A 19,362-nucleotide genomic window follows, 5' to 3' on the forward strand; every position below is an offset into this window, starting at 1 on the left:
CTTTTTTGTAGCCTCTCGGATTGTCATTCATTCATTCATTCAACCTTTACTAATTTCTCATTGAGGGTAGCTGCGATTTAAGGTCATTTGTTACTGAGTTCACAATCACAAATGAAACACAATAAGTTATGATTTCATCCTATTTGCTGGACATGCAAGGAGTAAATATTTGCCTTAAAATGTTTTTGAAAAACAGCAGGACAACAGGAACACAACACAGGACATAGAATAACATCGCTTTCACTTCTCTTTATTTCTTAAAAATGAGAAGTGCTAATGTGCTAGTTTCTCTGGCATTTGACAGAACAAATGACAACAAATTGCTCAAAGGCCATTGCCTAGAATTTACAGTGTCCAGTTACAAACTATCTTCTTTCGCTCATTTAACAAAAAAAACAAACAAAACAAAAAAACAGTGGCAACAGGGTGGCTGAAGAAAAAGATCCACAAAAAAAAAGAAATGAAAACGAAACCGAGCACCAAGTCCAAAAATTCTCCATTTTAGGAGAAGCACACTGGACCAATATCCACACCGAATTCCTGATCTGCAGCACCAACATCCATAGGAGCGATGTCAACGATCGGCAAGTGGGCGATTTTGGTTGTCTTGAAGTGGATAACAGTCTTTCCCCATGTGCCACTATGTGCCTGCAAGAAATCAGAGGGAAAAAGTAGTTAGTTAATATCTAATAATATTAATATTATTAGTAATATATCCCTTATTGCAATGTCTCTTATAAATTAAAAGGGGGAAGCAAAAGAGAGAGAGAGAGTTGACAGAGGAGCAAGACACAGAGGGCCAGATGTACTAACGCTTTTGCGCCCATTTCAGGCGTATTTGTTTCACAATGTGCGTGTAAAATCATTGCGAGGTATGTACAAACAGGCCGCAATTATGTAAAAGCGCAAACTGCCTGTCGCAGGAGCTGAAAGTGGCAGATTGCGATTGTCATGTCATGCATATGCATTCATGGGAGGATCCAGGGGAAAGTGGGAGTTTAGCGTAAAAAGATGGGAGGGGAAGAGTAAAGAGCGCCTAGTTATGTATTCCGCGGTACTGTATGTACAAAGACTGCTCCTGAAAGCGCACGTCTATTCTGCGCCTAAATACTTCCGCCTTGTAAAAGCAGATGTTAATCCAAATTGCAGTTCAATGCGTCAATAAGAGAACCTTACAAAGACAACAGAATCGCTATTTAGAGCACCAGTTTTTGTGGTGAAAGTATTTGTACTACCAAAAGCAACCTTAACTTTCGTACTTGCTAGATTTGACCAATCTTCCATAGCCTACGTGCACAAGTAGTTTGAGTAGAACTACTGATCGTCATTATCTCCCTGCTTGTTTACATCTTATCATGTATGGTATTATTTCATGATTGCTAAACGTTTGAGAAAGGCAGAGAAAGGCGCAGTTTACACTAAGGATTGAACGATTGATAAATACGACGGAAACTTGGGTCTGACAGCGTTCGCAATCTGCGGTGTGTCCATGGCGCTGATAACGCAAATGTACGTACATCTGGCCCACAGTATAAAAGAGATATACACTGTTATTCAAAGGTTTAGGGTCATATAAAAATGTCCTTGTTTTTCATGGACACATGTATGAAATTACTTTGAATATGAAATGACCAACAAAAATTAATAGGAAATATAGTAATTAACAGGGTTACAAAATGAATATTTTTTTTCAATTGAAGCAGTAATTCAATTAAAGCAGAATCTTTTTTGCTTTCATCAAAGAATCCTCCATTTAGATTTCTTCAAAAACTTTCAATTAAGTGACCCACATTTTTTGAAACAGCAGTGTATATGTGAGAAGACAAGGTGAGGGTGAAAGTCCTGCAGAAGTGGACTGGATCTGCAAACATGCGCGACTACGCCAGACTGACCTTGCATCCGTCTTCGGAGACCTTGTAGGTGAAGCGGCTGTTGCCCTCGGCTTTGATGCTGACGTCAGTGGATCCTTGCAGCAGCAGAGCGCTCTTCAGGTTGCCGGTGGCCTGGTCCATGTAGGCGATGCTGTTCTTGCAGTGGTAGGTAATGTTCTGGTGGCCTCGTTTGGAGAACAGTCGGATAAAGTTCAGCTGGATGTTTACGCTTTCAGGATCTGAGCCTTCCTCGCCATACTGGAACTGGAAACAGAGAGAGAGAACGTCAAGTGTGAGTTTTGTTGAAAACAAAAATGGCCTCCAACACTGACAATTGAACTGTCCCACACGGTCGTCTCAAGTTGTTTACCTGGAAGCCATCGGACATGGACTCGCTGAACCAGACGTGCTTCTTGTTCTTGTTCTTGCTGTTGTACCAGTTCTTTTGAGGAACGCTGGCCTGGGATGGGTAGACGCAGGTATCGCCAGTCTCCATGTTGCAGAAGACCTTGATGGCATCAAGAGGAGAGCCCTGGTTGGGGTCGACCCAGTAAAGCCCTGAGTAGAGGGAGACAAGGAGAAGAACTAATTCAGTTTATGTGACTTTACTTTAATCTTCTAATTCTAATGCTTATTCTAATGCTCTACTTTAATCCTCTAATTTTAATGTTTATTGTTAATCTATGTTGTAAGTCACTTTGGATCAAAGCATCAGCTAAGTAAACATGAACATAAATCTAAACATAAACATGGACAAGGACAAACATAAACAATAACATGAACATAATAGACGTGCTGTGCAGGCTAAGCCCTCACCGCTCGTCAACTCTTGCTGGTATTTCCGCAGTGTCCGACACGTGAGGGCGGGGTTCTCGCGGCTACCAGCAGGCATTCGGATGTCCTGGATCTTCTGGCTCAGAGTGTCCAAGCTGGAGTCGATCTCCACGCCCATGTTAGGTCTGCTGGTCTCAGCGTTGGGATCATCTCTGTAGTACCTGGGCCCTGGGCCCTTTTCCCGTATAGGCGCCGGGCCATTTCCACGCCATATTTGGCCCGGGCCTGGAGGACCTGGGGGACCAGGCTGCCCAGGTGGACCAGGGGGACCCTGGGGAAGTCACAATGTCGGAGAGGGAAGCCATGATAAAAAATACACAATTTACATGCACATGTATATGTATTAATTTGCCAGACACTTTCATCCAAAGCGACTTACAGAAAGAGAATAGCATTGAAGCTACAGTGCAGAGGAGACCTTAGCTAGGAGGAACTCCTGCATCACACATCGATAGATCACACTGATTTGTCATAATTGCAATTATTATTATCATTACAAAAATAGTATCAGTTACTATTATACTACTATAACCATTACAGGTATTGTTGAAGTTGTCAGGCATTGCGTATTTACATACACATTACATCTGTCTACAGTTATAGCACAAACATTATATTTTTTGTGAGTTCTGCTTTTTTTTCTAATGCTATGAAAGTCGCTTTGGATGAACTGTCTGCAAAAACCTAAAGTCGACCGTGTTTCCACACTTATGAGGACATACTGGAGGTCCCGTGTCTCCGCTAATTCCTCTACTCCCGGGTGGTCCAATGGGACCTGGGAGACCATCCGGACCTTCCTTCCCGTGGGTTCCATCGGGACCATTGTATCCCTGGCAGAGGAAGACAGTTTCAGTTTTATTAATTTAGCAGCCACTTCTAAACAAAGCGACCTACCAATGTCAATTATATTACAAGGGCCATTGTGCAACTTGGGGTGAATTGACTTGTTCAAGGGCACAATGGTAGAAGTTGGGAATTGAACCCACAACTACTACAGGCTACTGCATGCTAGCCCTGCTCCTTAACCACTACGCTACCACCCCCCACAAGTTACAAGCACTGTCACATACACAGCAGCTTATTTCGGGTACCTGGTTCCCCGCAATATATTCACCATTACAGAACAATTTTCAAACACAAATATAGTTGTCTATATAACTGTAATTTCCCAACTATTAGCTGAGGTTTATACATTGATATGACAACATTTCTTCAGCTATGAGGTTAATACACGGGGGCAGTTAATATGGTTTCGTTTTTTTAACTTGCCTAAAACACTGTCCTGCGGTTTAAACACAATGCGGTTACTGTAATTACTGTAACCGTTTGATTGGACTGAAAGGCATGCTTGATATTTACTCTTTGTGCCCTCTCACATATCCAAACAGTATCTCCAGTGTGTGTGTGTGTGTGTCCTCACGGCGGGCCTGCTTACCGGTGGTCCTATCTGGCCTGGCTCTCCTGCCACACCAGGCTCTCCCGGGGCCCCCTAAAGTTGGGCATCAGATTAGATAAGATTTACATGAACTTCTTTACCGTAATCTCACAAAAGGGGCCCACTAAAGTTGGGCATCAGATTAGATAAGATTTACATGAACTTCATTACCGTAATCTCACAAAAGGGGCCCCCTAAAGTTGGGCATCAGATTAGATAAACTTTACATGAACTTCATTACCGTAATCTTACAAAAGTTGGGCATCAGATTAGATAAGCATTACATGAACTTGATTACCGTAATCTCACAAAAGTTGGGCATCAGATTAGATAAGCTTTACATGAACTTCATTACCGTAATCTCACAAAAATTGGGCATCAGATTAGATAAGCTTTACATGGACTTCATTACCGTAATCTCACAAAAGAAAGACAGATGTTAATGCAGCAGTCAGAGCACAAACAAGAAACAGGCAACTTTTAAACAATATATACAAACACAAACGGTAAAATAAACGACAGCTATATAAATACATGATCTCAGATGCATTTTTCTTTAAGAAATACTTAAAAAAGAACTAATGGTATCGCAGTGAGCAGTGATTGCTGCTGTTGTAAAAGTCTGATTGCTGCAGTCAAAGATCTATGACACTCTCTAAAGCAGCCTGGGTAGAGAAGTCCATTGCTGGAACAGCTTCTCTGTGCACACTGGTATGGAAATTGTTGACAGCAGCCATTTTTTACATTAACACCTGTTTGCCCTACTATTTTATGTGAAAATGGCTGCTATGAATCAACCTATGATCAACCACTACAGAGCTTGGCCCAGTTTAAGCTATAGCCCCAAATCGCAGACAGTGGATTAGCTAGGGTCAGTGAGCCAAACGCTTCCCAAATAGCATTTTTAAATTTGGGGCTATAGCATATACCGGTCCAAGCTCTGGAGTGGTTGATCAACGAAAAATACTGTCTCCACGGCTTATTTGATGTGTTATAATGCAGAAAAACACCCTGGGTTCAATTTTCGCCGGAATTACACTTTAAGCTGGAGAATCCTGAAAATGGGATAGATTGATGACTGAACAGGTGGATGGATTTTAGGAAGAATCTTGGCCCTTACCAGTGCTCCGATCATGCCAGCCATCCCAGGGAAGCCTTTGTGTCCTTTGATGCCAAAGTCCCCAGAAGCTCCTTTTTCTCCTTTATCACCAGCAGGACCGATAGGACCCTGTAGGGGGCAGAGTAGAAGCCAACCTGAGTAACCCGGGGAGCAGTGTTCCTCTGTAGCTCTACAGTGCCGCATAGAGAAAAGGAAAAGTTGTGTGTTTGTGGGATGTTTCAGGTGTGGAGTATAGTCGACGAGGACGTACCATGGGTCCTGCAGGCCCAGGTCTTCCAGGACCCCCGTCTGAGCCTTTATTACCCTGAACACAGAACAGAGATAGCAACACGAAAGTCACTGCAGGAGAATCACTTGGTGTCAAATCACATCCACAACGCTACGGAGCACAGGCTGTATTCTGCAATGTTGATGGTATGATTTGGTGCCACCACTGGAATGTAAAGCAAAGGTGTGTGCGTGTGTGTGTGTTTTTGGATATGTTATGATTTGGTGCCAACGCTGGACTGTACCGCAAAGGTGTGTGTGTGTTTTGATGTGTTATGATTTGGTGCCAACACTGTACTGTAGAGCATAGGTTTATGTGTGTGTGTGTGTGTGCATTTGTGCTTTCCTCTTTCTACAGCACCAGCCCTGTTAGCCTCCATAGCTAGGAAAGGATTACCACCTACTAGTGGACACGTTCATGGCCAGGTCCACTAATGACATGCATTGATGGACATGGCCATGAACGCTGACTTTAAGCTGCCTCGACTTGAAATGTGTTCGCTTGGTTGCCGGTCACTCACAGGTGGGCCTCTGTCTCCCTGAGGGCCGTCTCCTCCCATTGGCCCTTGGGGACCGGGGCCCCCTGGTGGCCCAGGAAGTCCCTCTGGCCCTGACTCTCCTCTGTCCCCCTGCCACAGCCAAACAATTTTGTAAAGGTTAGTCCAAATCATGATATCACAGAAGGAATAGGCTCTATGCACGACTCCATTTTGGATTCACTTATACTGGCCTGTCAGTTTTAATATAGTAGGCTATTGCTAGTTGAAGAAAATAACTAGTTATCTAACCAATTCAGTAACATCAGTTGCTTGATTAAGGTTAAAACATTTTAAAACCCTTTTCCCGTTTGCTGGAGGGAGTGGCACACAACATTTTCACAAAGTCGATCTACATTACCGTAAAACGAGGTCTTAAAGACAATGACTATAGAAAAGACCCATATCTGTCAATGTATTAATGTAAACAGGAACTTTATCTGCCTGTAAAAGTGATTCCAAAATGGTGTCGTTTATATAACTTCACGGGAACTGGATATGAGAGAGTTAAAACAATAGAACATTGAACATTGCCTCACTGTTCAAGGCACACACTGCCTAAACACAACATGACACAATAGAACATTGCAGTGGAAGTGAACATATTGTAGCAACAGCACTCAATAAAATTATAACAACAACAGTGAACATAACAACTGAAAATGATAAAACTATGCAATAGAAGTGCAAACAAACCTACGGTACAGCTTACCTTTTGTCCTGATGCACCGCGTTGACCTTGTGGGCCTTGGTTACCTGGAGTTCCCTAGATTCAGAGAGAGAAAGAGTAGCCTCAGGCCATGAACAGATAGGATGATTCCTGCTAAAACACATTAACAACATGAATGACATCGGACCCTTTCCGCTTGGATCTTGAACTTTTTTCAGTTTGACTCTGCAAAACGCTGCACATAAGCTACGTGCAAGATGCTTACTGCCAATATAAAACGACAGAAAAAAGCTACAAAACAGTTCACTTCAAAAACATGTCCTGTCTGATCACACCTTTAGTCACCTATGCACCACTTTTTGAAGGAACACACACAAACACACATACAACAAACAGTACAACTTATTGGTTGGTTGGTTAATTAACTAACTCCAACTTTAGCTCGAGCAAACATCATTCCCTGCATGCTACTGTGTAAGCTTAGGGACAGTGGTGGTTCTTGGGGCAGATAATAGCCAGTGGCAGATAACAGCACTCAGAAAGGGAGACAAGGCCTGGAGATGTAGCTACTTCACTAAACAGGGCCTGCAGGCACTGCCAATGGGAGCTCAATATCAGGTCATCTTAGGACATTAAGGCAAACTAGGACAGCCATTGCTTGATGATCTTTAATGGAAAACATGTTTTGCTGGATGCATTACTATGCACACTATATAGTTCTTTTATCTTAAAATAACAAACTGACTTTGATGATACACTGACTGTTAATGTGGAGAATATTTTTTCTGATATCGCGGATGCGTGCCTGAAACACAAGGTATTATACAAGGTAATTTTGCAGGGCCATTCAGGAAGATAACCCTTTTCAGCAGTTTTCAACTCACTGGGCCTTCATGTTAAATGTGTACCACAGTGCATTGAATCTGAGATCCAGTGCAGTGAATCTGAGGAAGACCAGTAAGTCGAAATGTCATGTTAGCCAAAAATAATTTAAAAAAAATAAAGCAAGAAAACCAAGAAGTGTGCGGACTTCTCTTCTTAGACATTAACCCAGTGCATTGCCAATTCTTACAATATGTCGCTTGAATGTAAAAACATTTTTTCCCTTATGGAATTTAAATTTCTAAAAATGTCAGGCTCCTCACCTCCTTGCCTGGCTCTCCTGGGGGTCCTTGTGGGCCAGAAGGGCCATTAAGCCCACGAGGCCCGTTTTCCCCTCTGCCGCCTTTTGGTCCGACTCCGCCTGGTTGTCCCTGTCAGGATGCAAAACGTTTTAGTTTTAGACATTTTCATTTCATTTTACCTCAATTTTTTCCCCAGAAATCCCCAGAGTATATAAAGCTCTGGAAAAAAAATAAGAGACCACTGCATATTTTTCTGATGTCATCCTACAGTTGCTGAGTGACATTCGAATGAGTTGACGGTCATATTCACATTTGGAGTGGTCTTTTCATTTTCAATATGACTGTCAACTCATTTGTTCACACCAAGAGTGATAACTATAACGATACCAGCAAAAAAGTATCATTCTAGCTAATATGAATGACGACGTTCACACATAAACTATGACAACAACAACATGAAGAACAATATTGTTGTGGATCACTTTCAGAATGATTTGAACAATAAAAAGCTGACAGCCAATCAGAATCCATCAGTGTTTAGCCTTCATGAATATGAGCAGACACTGTCCTTATCGTTGGTCAGTGTGGGCGCTCTTATCGTTACAGTTATGGTTGTCTTTCTAGTTATCGTTCCTGATGTGAATGGCCCTTTAGGAAGGAAGACAAACTCACAGCTTTTCCAGGGGCTCCCATATAGCCATCTAAGCCTATGGCGCCTGTTAGACCTATTGGCCCTCCACCTCCTAGGATTCCACCGGGCCCTGGGGGGCCATCTTTACCCTGTGTGAGAGAGGAAAAGACGGTAATTCACAAAGGGATGGATGTGTGGAGGGGTAGATGGAAGGATGGAGACTAATCAACCAGCAGAAGGACAGACAAACGTATGAACTTAGCAACCAAACTACATGAATCTCACAAATTCTTTTATAAAACAATTCTACTACTAAGTAATTGTGTTTAAAGATATCAAATTTGGCTTTCTATCATTTATTTAGATTTTTGTTTGTTCATCCATCGCCCCCCAAAATAGGTTTGATGTTTAGTATCGGCAAGCTCCTGCTAACACACAGATTAAGCTGAAAAAGACGGCTAAGAGCGCACATACAGTACCGGCAATTTGCCAACTTGCATAAAATAGATGTGTGTGTGTGTGGTGTGTGTATTAGGGGACAAGCAGACTTAGGAGGTCGTTGTATACATTACATACATTTTTTTCATTACTGATTGTTGATATTGTATTGACATTATTGTTATCAATACTATCCTTAATGCAGTTCTACCAACTTTTTTACAACTGTTTATTGTTTATTTTTCATTTTGTATTGTTATATTTGTATGTTGCTTTGGACAAACGTGTCTTCTAAATTACATAAACATAAACCTAAAGAGAAAATTGACTTTTGCAGTAGCAGTGTTTGTGGGCTTGAAGGGGATTGTAGAACTCACTGGAGGTCCATCCTTCCCAGGGTCTCCGACAGAACCGGGTTCACCAGCTGGCCCAATATTGCCGCCTGGACCACTAACTCCAGGGGGACCTCTCGCCCCAAGGAAACCTTTAGGGCCTGGCTTCCCAGGTTTCCCCGGGAGCCCTGCCTCCCCTTGCCCTCCCTATGATGAAAATGACAGGAAGGGAAAAATGAAAAAAAAAAAAGTGAAAAAGGAATTGTGCAAAAATAGTGGGGGGAGGAAATACACAAAGCTCGAGTCAAAACAACACCCAGTGCCTCTGGGTTACCTAATGCTTACTGAAGTTTTACTGATAACTTTCAGATTTGAAATGAAATCAAACGGATAAAAGTAAATAGATAAAGACAGAGAGAAACTAACCGCAATTCCAGGAAGTCCCGGTGGACCCATAGGTCCAGGTAGTCCTGATGATCCCTATAAACATACACACATAAACACACACACACGACTTAAAGTGTATTTCCAATGTATGTTATGAATGTAATTTATTAATGCAGATCAATTCAATATCAAAGGATGACGCTTGAAATTGATTGGCTATGACAAAATTGTGACAAAATCGGGGTGAAATTGTGTAATCTGACCAAGCCATTATGGAATCATCAGAAATCACTAAATAGTTTAAGAAGAGTTAAGTGTTGTATATATTTAGACACTATCTCTAGGACAATGTGATATGTGATAAAGGCTTTTTCAACCTGAGGGCCAGGGGGGCCGGTACCACCTCTGGGTCCAAAAGGACCTAAGGGACCCTAAAAGGTACAAAGAACAGTGTCAACCAAGACAACACACACACACACACACACACACACACACACACACAGAAAGAATACACAGATGGAAAACACACACCAACGCAGTACAACAATGCAACAAAAAAATACAATGCAATACACAGGTGCAACAAAAAAAATACTCAAATTAAAAAATATATAATGTCCGCAACACTGCTTTTGACTCCCATATATTTAATGCACAACAGGCAACGTTTCCACCCTGCTGGGTCTTCTTCAGGCAAATGGTGGACACATTTGATGAAGGGATATGTAGGCCTTACAATCAGCTGACCTACCATGTGATGTCAACTGGTATGATTGGGTCTAAGAGCCCCACTAGTCACTCAATTAAGAGAACTCTTACATATAGGTATTTCACAAACCTATACATTTCAAAAACAAAAAAATACACCGGATGAGATGACATAAACACCTTTTGTAGTCTGAGTCTCTTAATACTGTATCTCTAGATCGTTCACGGGAATGGGAGAGACTAGCTTTTACTGTTGATATAGCTGTAGGCTGCTGATTCTCCACACCATTTGAGTTAAACGAGCACAGTGGTGTCTCGTAAGGAAGCAACTCGTGTTCCGTAGGTCTTGGAATGGTTTTCTGACTGTGTGTTCCTTGAATTTCCCCTTGGGGATCAATAAAGTATCTATCCTACAGTATCTATCTTTAGAGGCCCCAAACACGGTTAACCCTAAGGAAAACGATTTTGGGGTTAAAAATGGCCAGATTTCCCCTTTAATTGTTGCAAATTCCTGCATAAATTCTAATAGGACATTATAATGTGAATAAGGTGTATACATGTCTACAATGCACCTCAATAATGCGAATAACCTCAGAATACTCCACATACCCTACTTCAGTTACTCACCATACCTTACTTCGGTTATATCAAATATTGTCTTAATTGGGTTAATATTGGAATATTAGTATTCATGTAAATGCGCTCATTGTCCAGTGTGTCTTTTAGAACGGGGGTTTTCAACCAGTGGTCCGCGGCCCACTTGTGGTCCAAGAGGACTTTGCTAGTGGTCCGTGACCATGGATTCAGTAATGTAGTTTCAATGTGGGAATCAGTATTTTTATTCGGTGGTGGTCCTGGGGTTGCGTAATTAGTCAGAAGGGTGGTCCCTGGATCATAATCAGTTGAAAACCCCTGTTTTAGAACCTTTACCAAACTCACAGTCACTGTTTGTACGTAATCCTTACCTGCCGACCAACACCTCCTTTGCTACCTGGAATTCCAGGAGGTCCAGGATCGCCCTTGGGACCTGGGTCACCATTATCCCCTTTCTCACCATCAAGACCATCATTTCCCTGTGGAGGAAAAGGGAGATGTGGAGAAGCAGAAAGAGAGGGAAAAGAGATTGAGGAAGAGGCAGACAGACAGACACAGAGACACAGATTCCGTTCTATCAGTCTTTTCAGTGCACACTCTACCCTACCATCATACAATCAGTAGTAAGATGGCTGCAACCAGCATGCTTCTTTATGTGCACACCATATCAATTTTAGCATCTCTCTAGAGCAGGGATTCCCAAACTGTGGTACGAGTACCACCGGTGGTATGCAAACTTCCATAGGGGGTATGCTAGATGAAAAAGGCAATGTCGGAAGGGTGTTAAAAATATATTTTTTTAAAAATCTTAAGTCTATGTTCTGTTTGTTCTTTGTATTTCATAATGTTGTTCTCCACGCTGGTTTTTTTGTGTGAGAGCTAATAGATCAGTTGCACATTTAGATTTTGTTATTTGTCATCATGTAAGGCGGCTAATTAAACATGATGCCTGGAATGCGTCAATAGAATGTGTTACGCTTTCATCTGTGTGGTGGGGGTACGTGAGCCGAGTCAGGATGTAGGTGGTGGTACGCGGGAAAAAAAGTTTGGGAACTGCTGCTCTAGAAAGCTCTATCGCTGGAAGAGACAGCGGGGACTCTTACCTTATTTCCATGGATACCAGGAGGGCCAGGAGGACCATCATCTCCCGATTCACCCTACAGAAGGACAATTGTAGTGACACATTAAAAGATGGAGGCAACAAGAGTGTAATACTAAATTCGAATTGTAAAAGGAAAATGGTCCCGAGTCAGATGAAAGATTGTTGTTAATTGAGGCCAACAGCAGGCAAAAACACAACATGTCGATGAAGCACACACCGAATTTCTCTGTCAACTATCAAATTAATCGGTTTGAGAAATGTTTATAGTGCCTTTGATTTTTTCTGGTTTACATATTGCACTATGAGAATAAACTGAATATCTTTGGCGTGTGGACCAAACAAGGAATTTGAGGAGGTCATCTTGGAGATTGTACAGCACTGATCGACATTTTCTCACCATTCTCTAGACCACAAAACTAACTAACAAGGAAGCATTAGACAGATTATTGTTATTGGCAGTTATTGGCAGTCAGAGCAGTGTCGGGACCTTACCTCAGAGCCACGCTCTCCAGGTCTTCCAGGTGGACCAGCACCTCCTGCTTCTCCCTGTGACAAAGCCACAAAGAGTTTCTTATGACGTTTTTGTTATTCTTTTTCTTTCTTTCTTTCTTTCTTTCTTTCTTTCTTTCTGTGTGTCATTCCTTATTTGTTATTTCTATCTGACTATTTTTTTCATCACCCTTTTACGTCTATCAACATGACAATCTGATTTACAGATGGAGGAGGGTGCTTCCTTATGACACTCATGCAACTGAGACTTTTCAAATGATGATTCCATGATTAGATATTGGAATTCCAAAGAAATTCCATGACCCGTGGGAACCCTGAATGTTTTTTTCAGAGTACAGCAGTGCCATTGTTGTATTGAAAACCATTCAAGGGGAAAATCTGGTCTAACAACAACCTAGGGTTTATTTTGTTTGTGACCAAAACAACATCACTATATGAATAGCATATAGCATAGCCTTGTCTTATCTTTGCTACGTCAAAATAAATTGCTTTTTAAACCATTACTGTAACTAAGCTAAAAAAAAAATTACACATCTACACATCTACGCTACTGTGGAGAGGGTGTCTAGACAAACTGAAGTAGTTTCTTTCAGAGCACTGCAGCTCAACCCCACATCTCTCTCGCGACCTCACCTTCTCCCCAGCAGGGCCTTTTGGACCTGGAAGTCCAGACAGACCTCTCGGTCCAGGACCTCCATCTTTACCATCTTTACCATCCCCACCACCGGCTCCTGGCTCCCCCTATAGGAGGACGACACAGCAGGGTGTGATATGGCATGCAACATCAAAAACCAAGTAAAAACAAATCGAGATGGAAGAGAGTCAATATTGAAAACCCACACCGGTACTTTGGCAACAATTATATTGTATGTCTAATGGTATTCATTCACATGTACAGTATAAAGCATTATTTAATTTGAATAGAGTCGATGTTGAATTGAATCAACTTTGAATTGATTTTACTCAAATTATGTTATACATAAGCAAGGCACACAAGTATAATGTTGTGTGTGTTGTACAGTACAGCCTGCCCATACAGTAGTTGGTGCAAGGCAAAGCACAGAGAAAAAGACAATAAGCAACCATCCAAAGCTTACATATGTCCATTATATTACAAAGGGCCATTGTCCCCTGAGCAACTTGGTGTTAAGTGCCTTGCTCAAGGGCACAACGATGGAAGCTTTTCAGGCTACTACATGCTAACCCAGCTCCTCAACCACTACACTACCACCACCCCAAAAAAAGAAAGTGAAGTGTTTTGGTGTCCACGCACTCGGTATGACCCAAGATTATTTCCCAATCCCACTTCTGGGAATGTCTCATGCGGCATCAGGAAATTGCAAGTGATTGCAAGTTATTTCACTACTTTATTATTACTACTTCCTTTCTCTAATGTTAACTAATTATTACTAATATTACCTGGCTCATGCAGTTTCATTTTAAGACAGTATCTATTGTTAACAACTTGAATTTCCCCTTGGGGATCAATAAAGTATCTATCTATCTATCTATCTATCTATCTATCTATCCAGGTCTCCTACAGTCAGTGTCTATTGTTAACAGGTCTCCTACAGTACTGTGTCTTGGATGCCATCCCTAATTGAGTTGCTTTGGACAAGCCGGAAGGCCCATGAGAGAGAGAGAGTGTTACAGTAATCGAGGGGAGAGAGATGACCATGGTTTCTTGGTAAAGACTATGGTTATCTCACGCTTTGATTGCTATGGACCCTTTCAAGAGAGTTCCATTATCAGCATCATAGTTGGCCCCACAAGACTTCCGTTTTAACATTCCATATGTTATCTTAATGCAGAGGAAGTAGATTGGGGCCCAAATAGAACGTTCAAGCATTGTTTTTGTTTTTATTGTTGAAAGGGTCAATAAGGCTCACATGTTACCCTGCTGTTGATTAAGCTCCACAGCCCATTAAAGGCAAACATGTCTTAAATATGCTTAAAAAACTCACTTTATCCCCTGGATCGCCGGGCAAGCCATCAGGACCACGTTCACCATTAAGACCCTGCATTCCCATGTTCCCTGAAGCACCACGTGGACCGTGCAGACCCATGTCGCCCTGTGGAAGAGACAAGAGATGGAGAGAGTGACAGAAAGAGAGACACGGAGCGAAAGAGAGACAGACAAAGAGAGAGAGAGACATAGATAGTGGGAGAGAGAGAGAGTAAAGTGTGGCACATGTCATATCGTTATCATATGACAGATATAATTAACCATGCATTTTGAAGCTACTGTATGTGAGTTTGTTAATTATCGGAAATCATCAGTATACAGTTAAAGGTAGTTAAAGGTACCATCAGTGGCATCATGTCCTTTAATATTTAAACCAACCACCAAAAAAACACTACAGTGAACTCATCAATCCCCTCCCCAGACCTCCCTCCTTCCATTTCCCCAGACTCCTGCCTCCTGACTTTTATTTTGACACAGTGCACTCACAGAGTGGAGAGGTACATTTAGTGGATCATGAAATATTCACTGAATGTGTCAACAAGTGTTATGGGTTAGACAGTGCCACGAAGTTCAGCGCTTCGTTGAGCAGAGGTGAGCATCTCAGCTTCAGAAAGTAAACGTCCTAAGCAGCCATTCACTAAACCAGCTGACCAGTGGATTAGTAATATCACCTGTTTGTATGTACACAGGCAGACGAATTTCATGTCAGGACTTTCTGAAGCCGGCATGTCTAGCTCTGTCACTGAGCACAGACTTAGTACACTTTCAAGTGCCATAATCGGTCCTTACCGTGGCGCCTTTTTTCCCAGGGATCCCGGACCTTCCTGGGTGTCCAGGAAGTCCATCTGGACCGACATTACCAACCTCTCCAGGGTTTCCTCTTTCACCCTGGGGGAGGATACACACACACACACACACACACACATCTGTATACATTTTCACCTTTGGTTTATTTTCTTACAACCAGTATTTTTACATTTTATAGATAGATAGATAGATACTTTATTGATCCCCAGGAGAAATTCAAGAAACATACATAAATATATTAATAAATGATGTAATAAAATATAATAAAAACATGTTTTGAACTTTGCTTCATTTTTTTTCTCCAAATTTTTTTAAAAAAAAATCACAGCATGTGCAATGGAATACGTAAGCGTATAGCACTGCCCAAAATCAAACGGGTTGGTGGGGAACTCACTTTTTGCCCTGCCGGGCCATTGGGACCTGGTCTCCCGGGACCTCCCTGTGCAGAGGGAGAAAAGTTACAAAGACAAAGTGTCCACATTTCATATTCATATCAGCGTGCCGTACCACGTTGGGTGCTGCAGTTAATGCCCTGACTCTTACCACTGGCCCTTTCCCACCCTTCGTTCCTTTGACGCCTGGGACACCGGGGAGTCCCTGAAGAGAGAGGGGGAGGGGGGGGGGGGGTTATTAGGGTCGTTTGATTATCAGTCTCATTCATCCGATTCCTCTCAAAGGATATCAGCCCTTTGAGAATAAACAATCTGCACGTGATTGCAAAGTATGAATATACAGATTGTATGTGTATCTTGTGTGTTGGGGAATTTCTATGTTTTATGTGTATACTGTATGCGTACTGTGTGTGTATATGTGTGTGTGTGTCTATATGTGTGTGTGTGTGTGTGTGTGTGTGTTGGATTACATGTTTCTGTATGCTCCAGTGTGTTAGTGTTCATCTTACTATCATGCCGATCATGCCAGAGGGTCCAGGCTCTCCTTTTGTCCCTGGTAGTCCCTAGCAACGCAGAACAGAGTTACAGTGACACATAGAATAAGTACTGTAGGAGGTAAAACAAAATGTTAAGTGCATTAATCTTTTTTTTATAGTGAATAACGACTGGTGTGTGTGTGTGTATGTGTGTGTGTGTGTGTGTGTGTGTGTGTGTGTGTGTGTGTGTGTGTGTGTGTGTGTGTGTGTGTGTGTGTGTGTGTGTGTGTGCGTGCACGTGCACTAATCATGTTTTTACAGTAAATAATGATGTGATGTGTTAGTGAAGTGGACACCTACACGTGGACCAGGACTGCCTGGTGGTCCGTTACCACCTTTCTGCCCTTTAGGCCCCTAGTTTGAGAGAGAGAGAGAGAGAGAGAGAGAGAGAGAGAGAGAGAGAGAGAGAGAGAGAGAGGGAGAGAGAGAGGAGAGAGAGAGAGAGAGAGAGAGAGAGAGAGAGAGAGAGAGAGAGAGAGAGAGAGAGAGAGAATGGTTCCAATAATCCAATAAACAAACAAACAAAAAACAAAAAAAACTAGTGACTGTATTTCTTCCAACTTCAGATTACAGTAACAGACAAACTTCTGTATTCTGTGCAGTCATATGTACAACACTTATGCAGGCAGGCTTAGATAGATAGATAGATAGATAGATAGATAGATAGATAGATATGTTGGTAGGTTGGTTGGTTGATAGATACAGTAATTGTTTGAAAGACTGATAGATTGGCCTGGCTATTAAACTTACATCTGAACCCGGTGATCCATCGACTCCCTTCTCTCCAGGAGAACCTGGAACTCCCTGAGGGAAACATGGAGAAGGAGATGGAAGCATTACACTTTTAGAAAATATATTTGCTGGCTCAAATTAACCCTGACAAGTACTGTATTCTTGACACACACACACACACACACACACACACACATACAGACACACACACACACACACACACCACACACACAAATTGTAACCGTGATCCTGACAGAACAGTTTATGGTTTGATGCTTTCCAAGAATTTAGCACAACTTTGCAGTTTCCAGACGCCAAATGAAAGATTGGTTATCTAGTGCTAGTTGAGTAAAGGCAAAGGCATACTTTGTCTCCAGGGGATCCTCTTGCTCCGACGGCTCCCATAGAGCCTCTTGGTCCAGGAGGACCTGGTTGTCCAGGGGGCCCGTCTTCTCCAGATTTACCCTGTAAGACAGAGAATGTCATTTCTTTGTTTTTTTTTAAAATGCCCTTTAAAAAAGGCATCCAATGTAGTTTTGGTTTTCATTTTGTAATGGGTTCTCCCTAGAGTCGCAGAGTATTTATACTTCACATTGTTTTACAGGACTTGATGTATAAACATAACCGAGAAAAAAAAAACGGAATAGCCGCGGAGGAAAAAACAAACGAGGTTCTGTTGATGTGCATTTTCACTAAAAATCAGGACAATTTGTGACCCGGGAAAGATTATCCATTTCCCTGGACAGTCACTAAAAAAAGAGAACAATCCAGGGAATACCGCTACATGTGGCAACCGTAGCTGCTCCACTCCTCAAATAGAGTATCCTTGTACAATCCACACTTCTGTCCTGAAATAGAGAGGCAAGTCCTGATTAACTTACCTGCTGACCTTTGTGGCCATCTCTTCCGGGCGGACCTGGTTCACCTATGGGACCCTGTTTGATAGGCAAACAGATGGTTGGATGACAGAGAATGAATATATAGCAGTTAGCAGGACATTAAGTCCAATACAACTCGGTTTCCTGGAACTTGTAGACCTAACTGTGTTAGTGTTTTCTGAGTGATGTCTTACCCTGTTCCCCTTCGGTCCAGGGCCACCCTCTACACCAGAGTCACCCTTCGGACCAGCCTCCCCCTTGGGGCCCTTGTAGCCAAGTCCACCGGCCAGACCCTACAAGAAGTGAAGACGGGAGGAGAGAGAGAGAGAGAAAGAAGGGCACATGGAGGGGGAGAGAAAAAATAGAGAGAGAGAAAAAACAACACAAAGTGAGATTTCACACAAACACACACACACACACACACACACACACACACACACACACACACACGGAAAGCGTGTTCTCTAACCACAGAATCAAGTGATTCTGAAATCCCATTCTCACTGTAACGATGAGCAGGCAGCTGTTCATTTCAGGACCGTGGACAGCGATTCCCTTTTTGCTGCTTCCCCATAAGTATTAGGCAAAGCACTGGGGGACAAAAACAGACCAGTCCTGCGAGATAGAGCTCCTCTCCAATCTCTAATCCCTCACACACCGCAATGACTGACTGTATCAGTCTCTCTATCTTTTGAATGAAGAAGCAATATAAGGTGCACATCAATTCTATATCTATTCTGAATTCTTTTATGTCATTGCAAGGTTTAATTTCCGATTGCAATGCATTCGTTATTGCATGTGTGTGTGTTTGTGTGTGTGTGTGTGTGTGTGTGTGTGTGTGTGTATGTGTATGTGTGTGTGTGTGTACTGTAGCTCTCGAGCTCCTTAAGCCCTACACACCATCACATGCTGTGCTCTATGAGTGCTGGCCATCTGATTGTTCCATCCGTAAAGAAGAAATCAGCTGCACACAGCTGGTCATTTGCGTACCGTGCACCTACCCTCTGGAATAGCCTCCCTTTACATGTCAGAGAATCTGGCTCTGTGGACTGTTTTAAATCCAGACTAAAAACCTTTCTTTTTTCCCAACATTTTGGTCAACCACTAGCCCTTTGATCACCCTTGCCTCACGGACTCTGCTGCTTTATGTATGTACTGTCTTTACTGTCTCTTACAGTTTGTATTGTTGTTTATTGTATGTTTTGTTTTACTTATTTATTTGTTCATGTTTTTATTGCAATTGTTTTATTCCACTACAATTTTAATTTATAATTTTGTTTTGTCTTAATTTTATAATTTTTATTGTTTAAGTATTTTGAGACCTTGGCAATGGTGATATTACACTATAAATATCAATAAATTGAATTGAATTGTGTGTGTGTGTGTGTGTGTGTGTGTGTGTGTGTGTGTGTGTGTGTGTGTGTGTATGTGTGTTTGTGTATGTCTGTGTGTGTGTGTGTGTGTGTGTGTGTGTATGTCTGTGTGTGTGTGA

General features: G+C 42.1%; 1 protein-coding gene across 7 annotated transcripts in view; it reads right to left on the minus strand.

Annotated features, from left to right (window-relative positions):
* Positions 1-234: 234 nt before the first annotated feature.
* Positions 235-19,362, minus strand: part of LOC121700170 (collagen alpha-1(II) chain-like) — a 36,868-nt gene continuing 17,740 nt past the window's right edge. For all 7 annotated transcript variants that reach the window (XM_042082964.1, XM_042082966.1, XM_042082968.1 and 4 more), the window contains 29 exons: positions 18,065-18,163; positions 17,874-17,927; positions 17,359-17,457; positions 17,011-17,064; positions 16,561-16,614; positions 16,234-16,287; positions 15,876-15,929; positions 15,727-15,771; positions 15,315-15,413; positions 14,524-14,631; positions 13,193-13,300; positions 12,542-12,595; positions 12,051-12,104; positions 11,319-11,426; positions 10,023-10,076; positions 9,685-9,738; positions 9,304-9,465; positions 8,530-8,637; positions 7,879-7,986; positions 6,776-6,829; positions 6,049-6,156; positions 5,511-5,564; positions 5,261-5,368; positions 4,141-4,194; positions 3,428-3,535; positions 2,688-2,976; positions 2,242-2,429; positions 1,893-2,135; positions 235-648 (listed from right to left, as the gene is read on the minus strand). In XM_042082964.1, coding sequence (XP_041938898.1) covers positions 502-648; positions 1,893-2,135; positions 2,242-2,429; positions 2,688-2,976; positions 3,428-3,535; positions 4,141-4,194; positions 5,261-5,368; positions 5,511-5,564; positions 6,049-6,156; positions 6,776-6,829; positions 7,879-7,986; positions 8,530-8,637; positions 9,304-9,465; positions 9,685-9,738; positions 10,023-10,076; positions 11,319-11,426; positions 12,051-12,104; positions 12,542-12,595; positions 13,193-13,300; positions 14,524-14,631; positions 15,315-15,413; positions 15,727-15,771; positions 15,876-15,929; positions 16,234-16,287; positions 16,561-16,614; positions 17,011-17,064; positions 17,359-17,457; positions 17,874-17,927; positions 18,065-18,163 — 2,883 coding nt within the window. In that variant the 3' untranslated portion in view covers positions 235-501. The remainder of the gene's footprint in view (positions 649-1,892; positions 2,136-2,241; positions 2,430-2,687; positions 2,977-3,427; positions 3,536-4,140; positions 4,195-5,260; positions 5,369-5,510; positions 5,565-6,048; positions 6,157-6,775; positions 6,830-7,878; positions 7,987-8,529; positions 8,638-9,303; positions 9,466-9,684; positions 9,739-10,022; positions 10,077-11,318; positions 11,427-12,050; positions 12,105-12,541; positions 12,596-13,192; positions 13,301-14,523; positions 14,632-15,314; positions 15,414-15,726; positions 15,772-15,875; positions 15,930-16,233; positions 16,288-16,560; positions 16,615-17,010; positions 17,065-17,358; positions 17,458-17,873; positions 17,928-18,064; positions 18,164-19,362) is intronic.

Source organism: Alosa sapidissima, chromosome 24 (genome assembly GCF_018492685.1).
Source record: "Alosa sapidissima isolate fAloSap1 chromosome 24, fAloSap1.pri, whole genome shotgun sequence".
Classification (NCBI taxonomy): Eukaryota; Metazoa; Chordata; class Actinopteri; order Clupeiformes; family Clupeidae; genus Alosa; species Alosa sapidissima.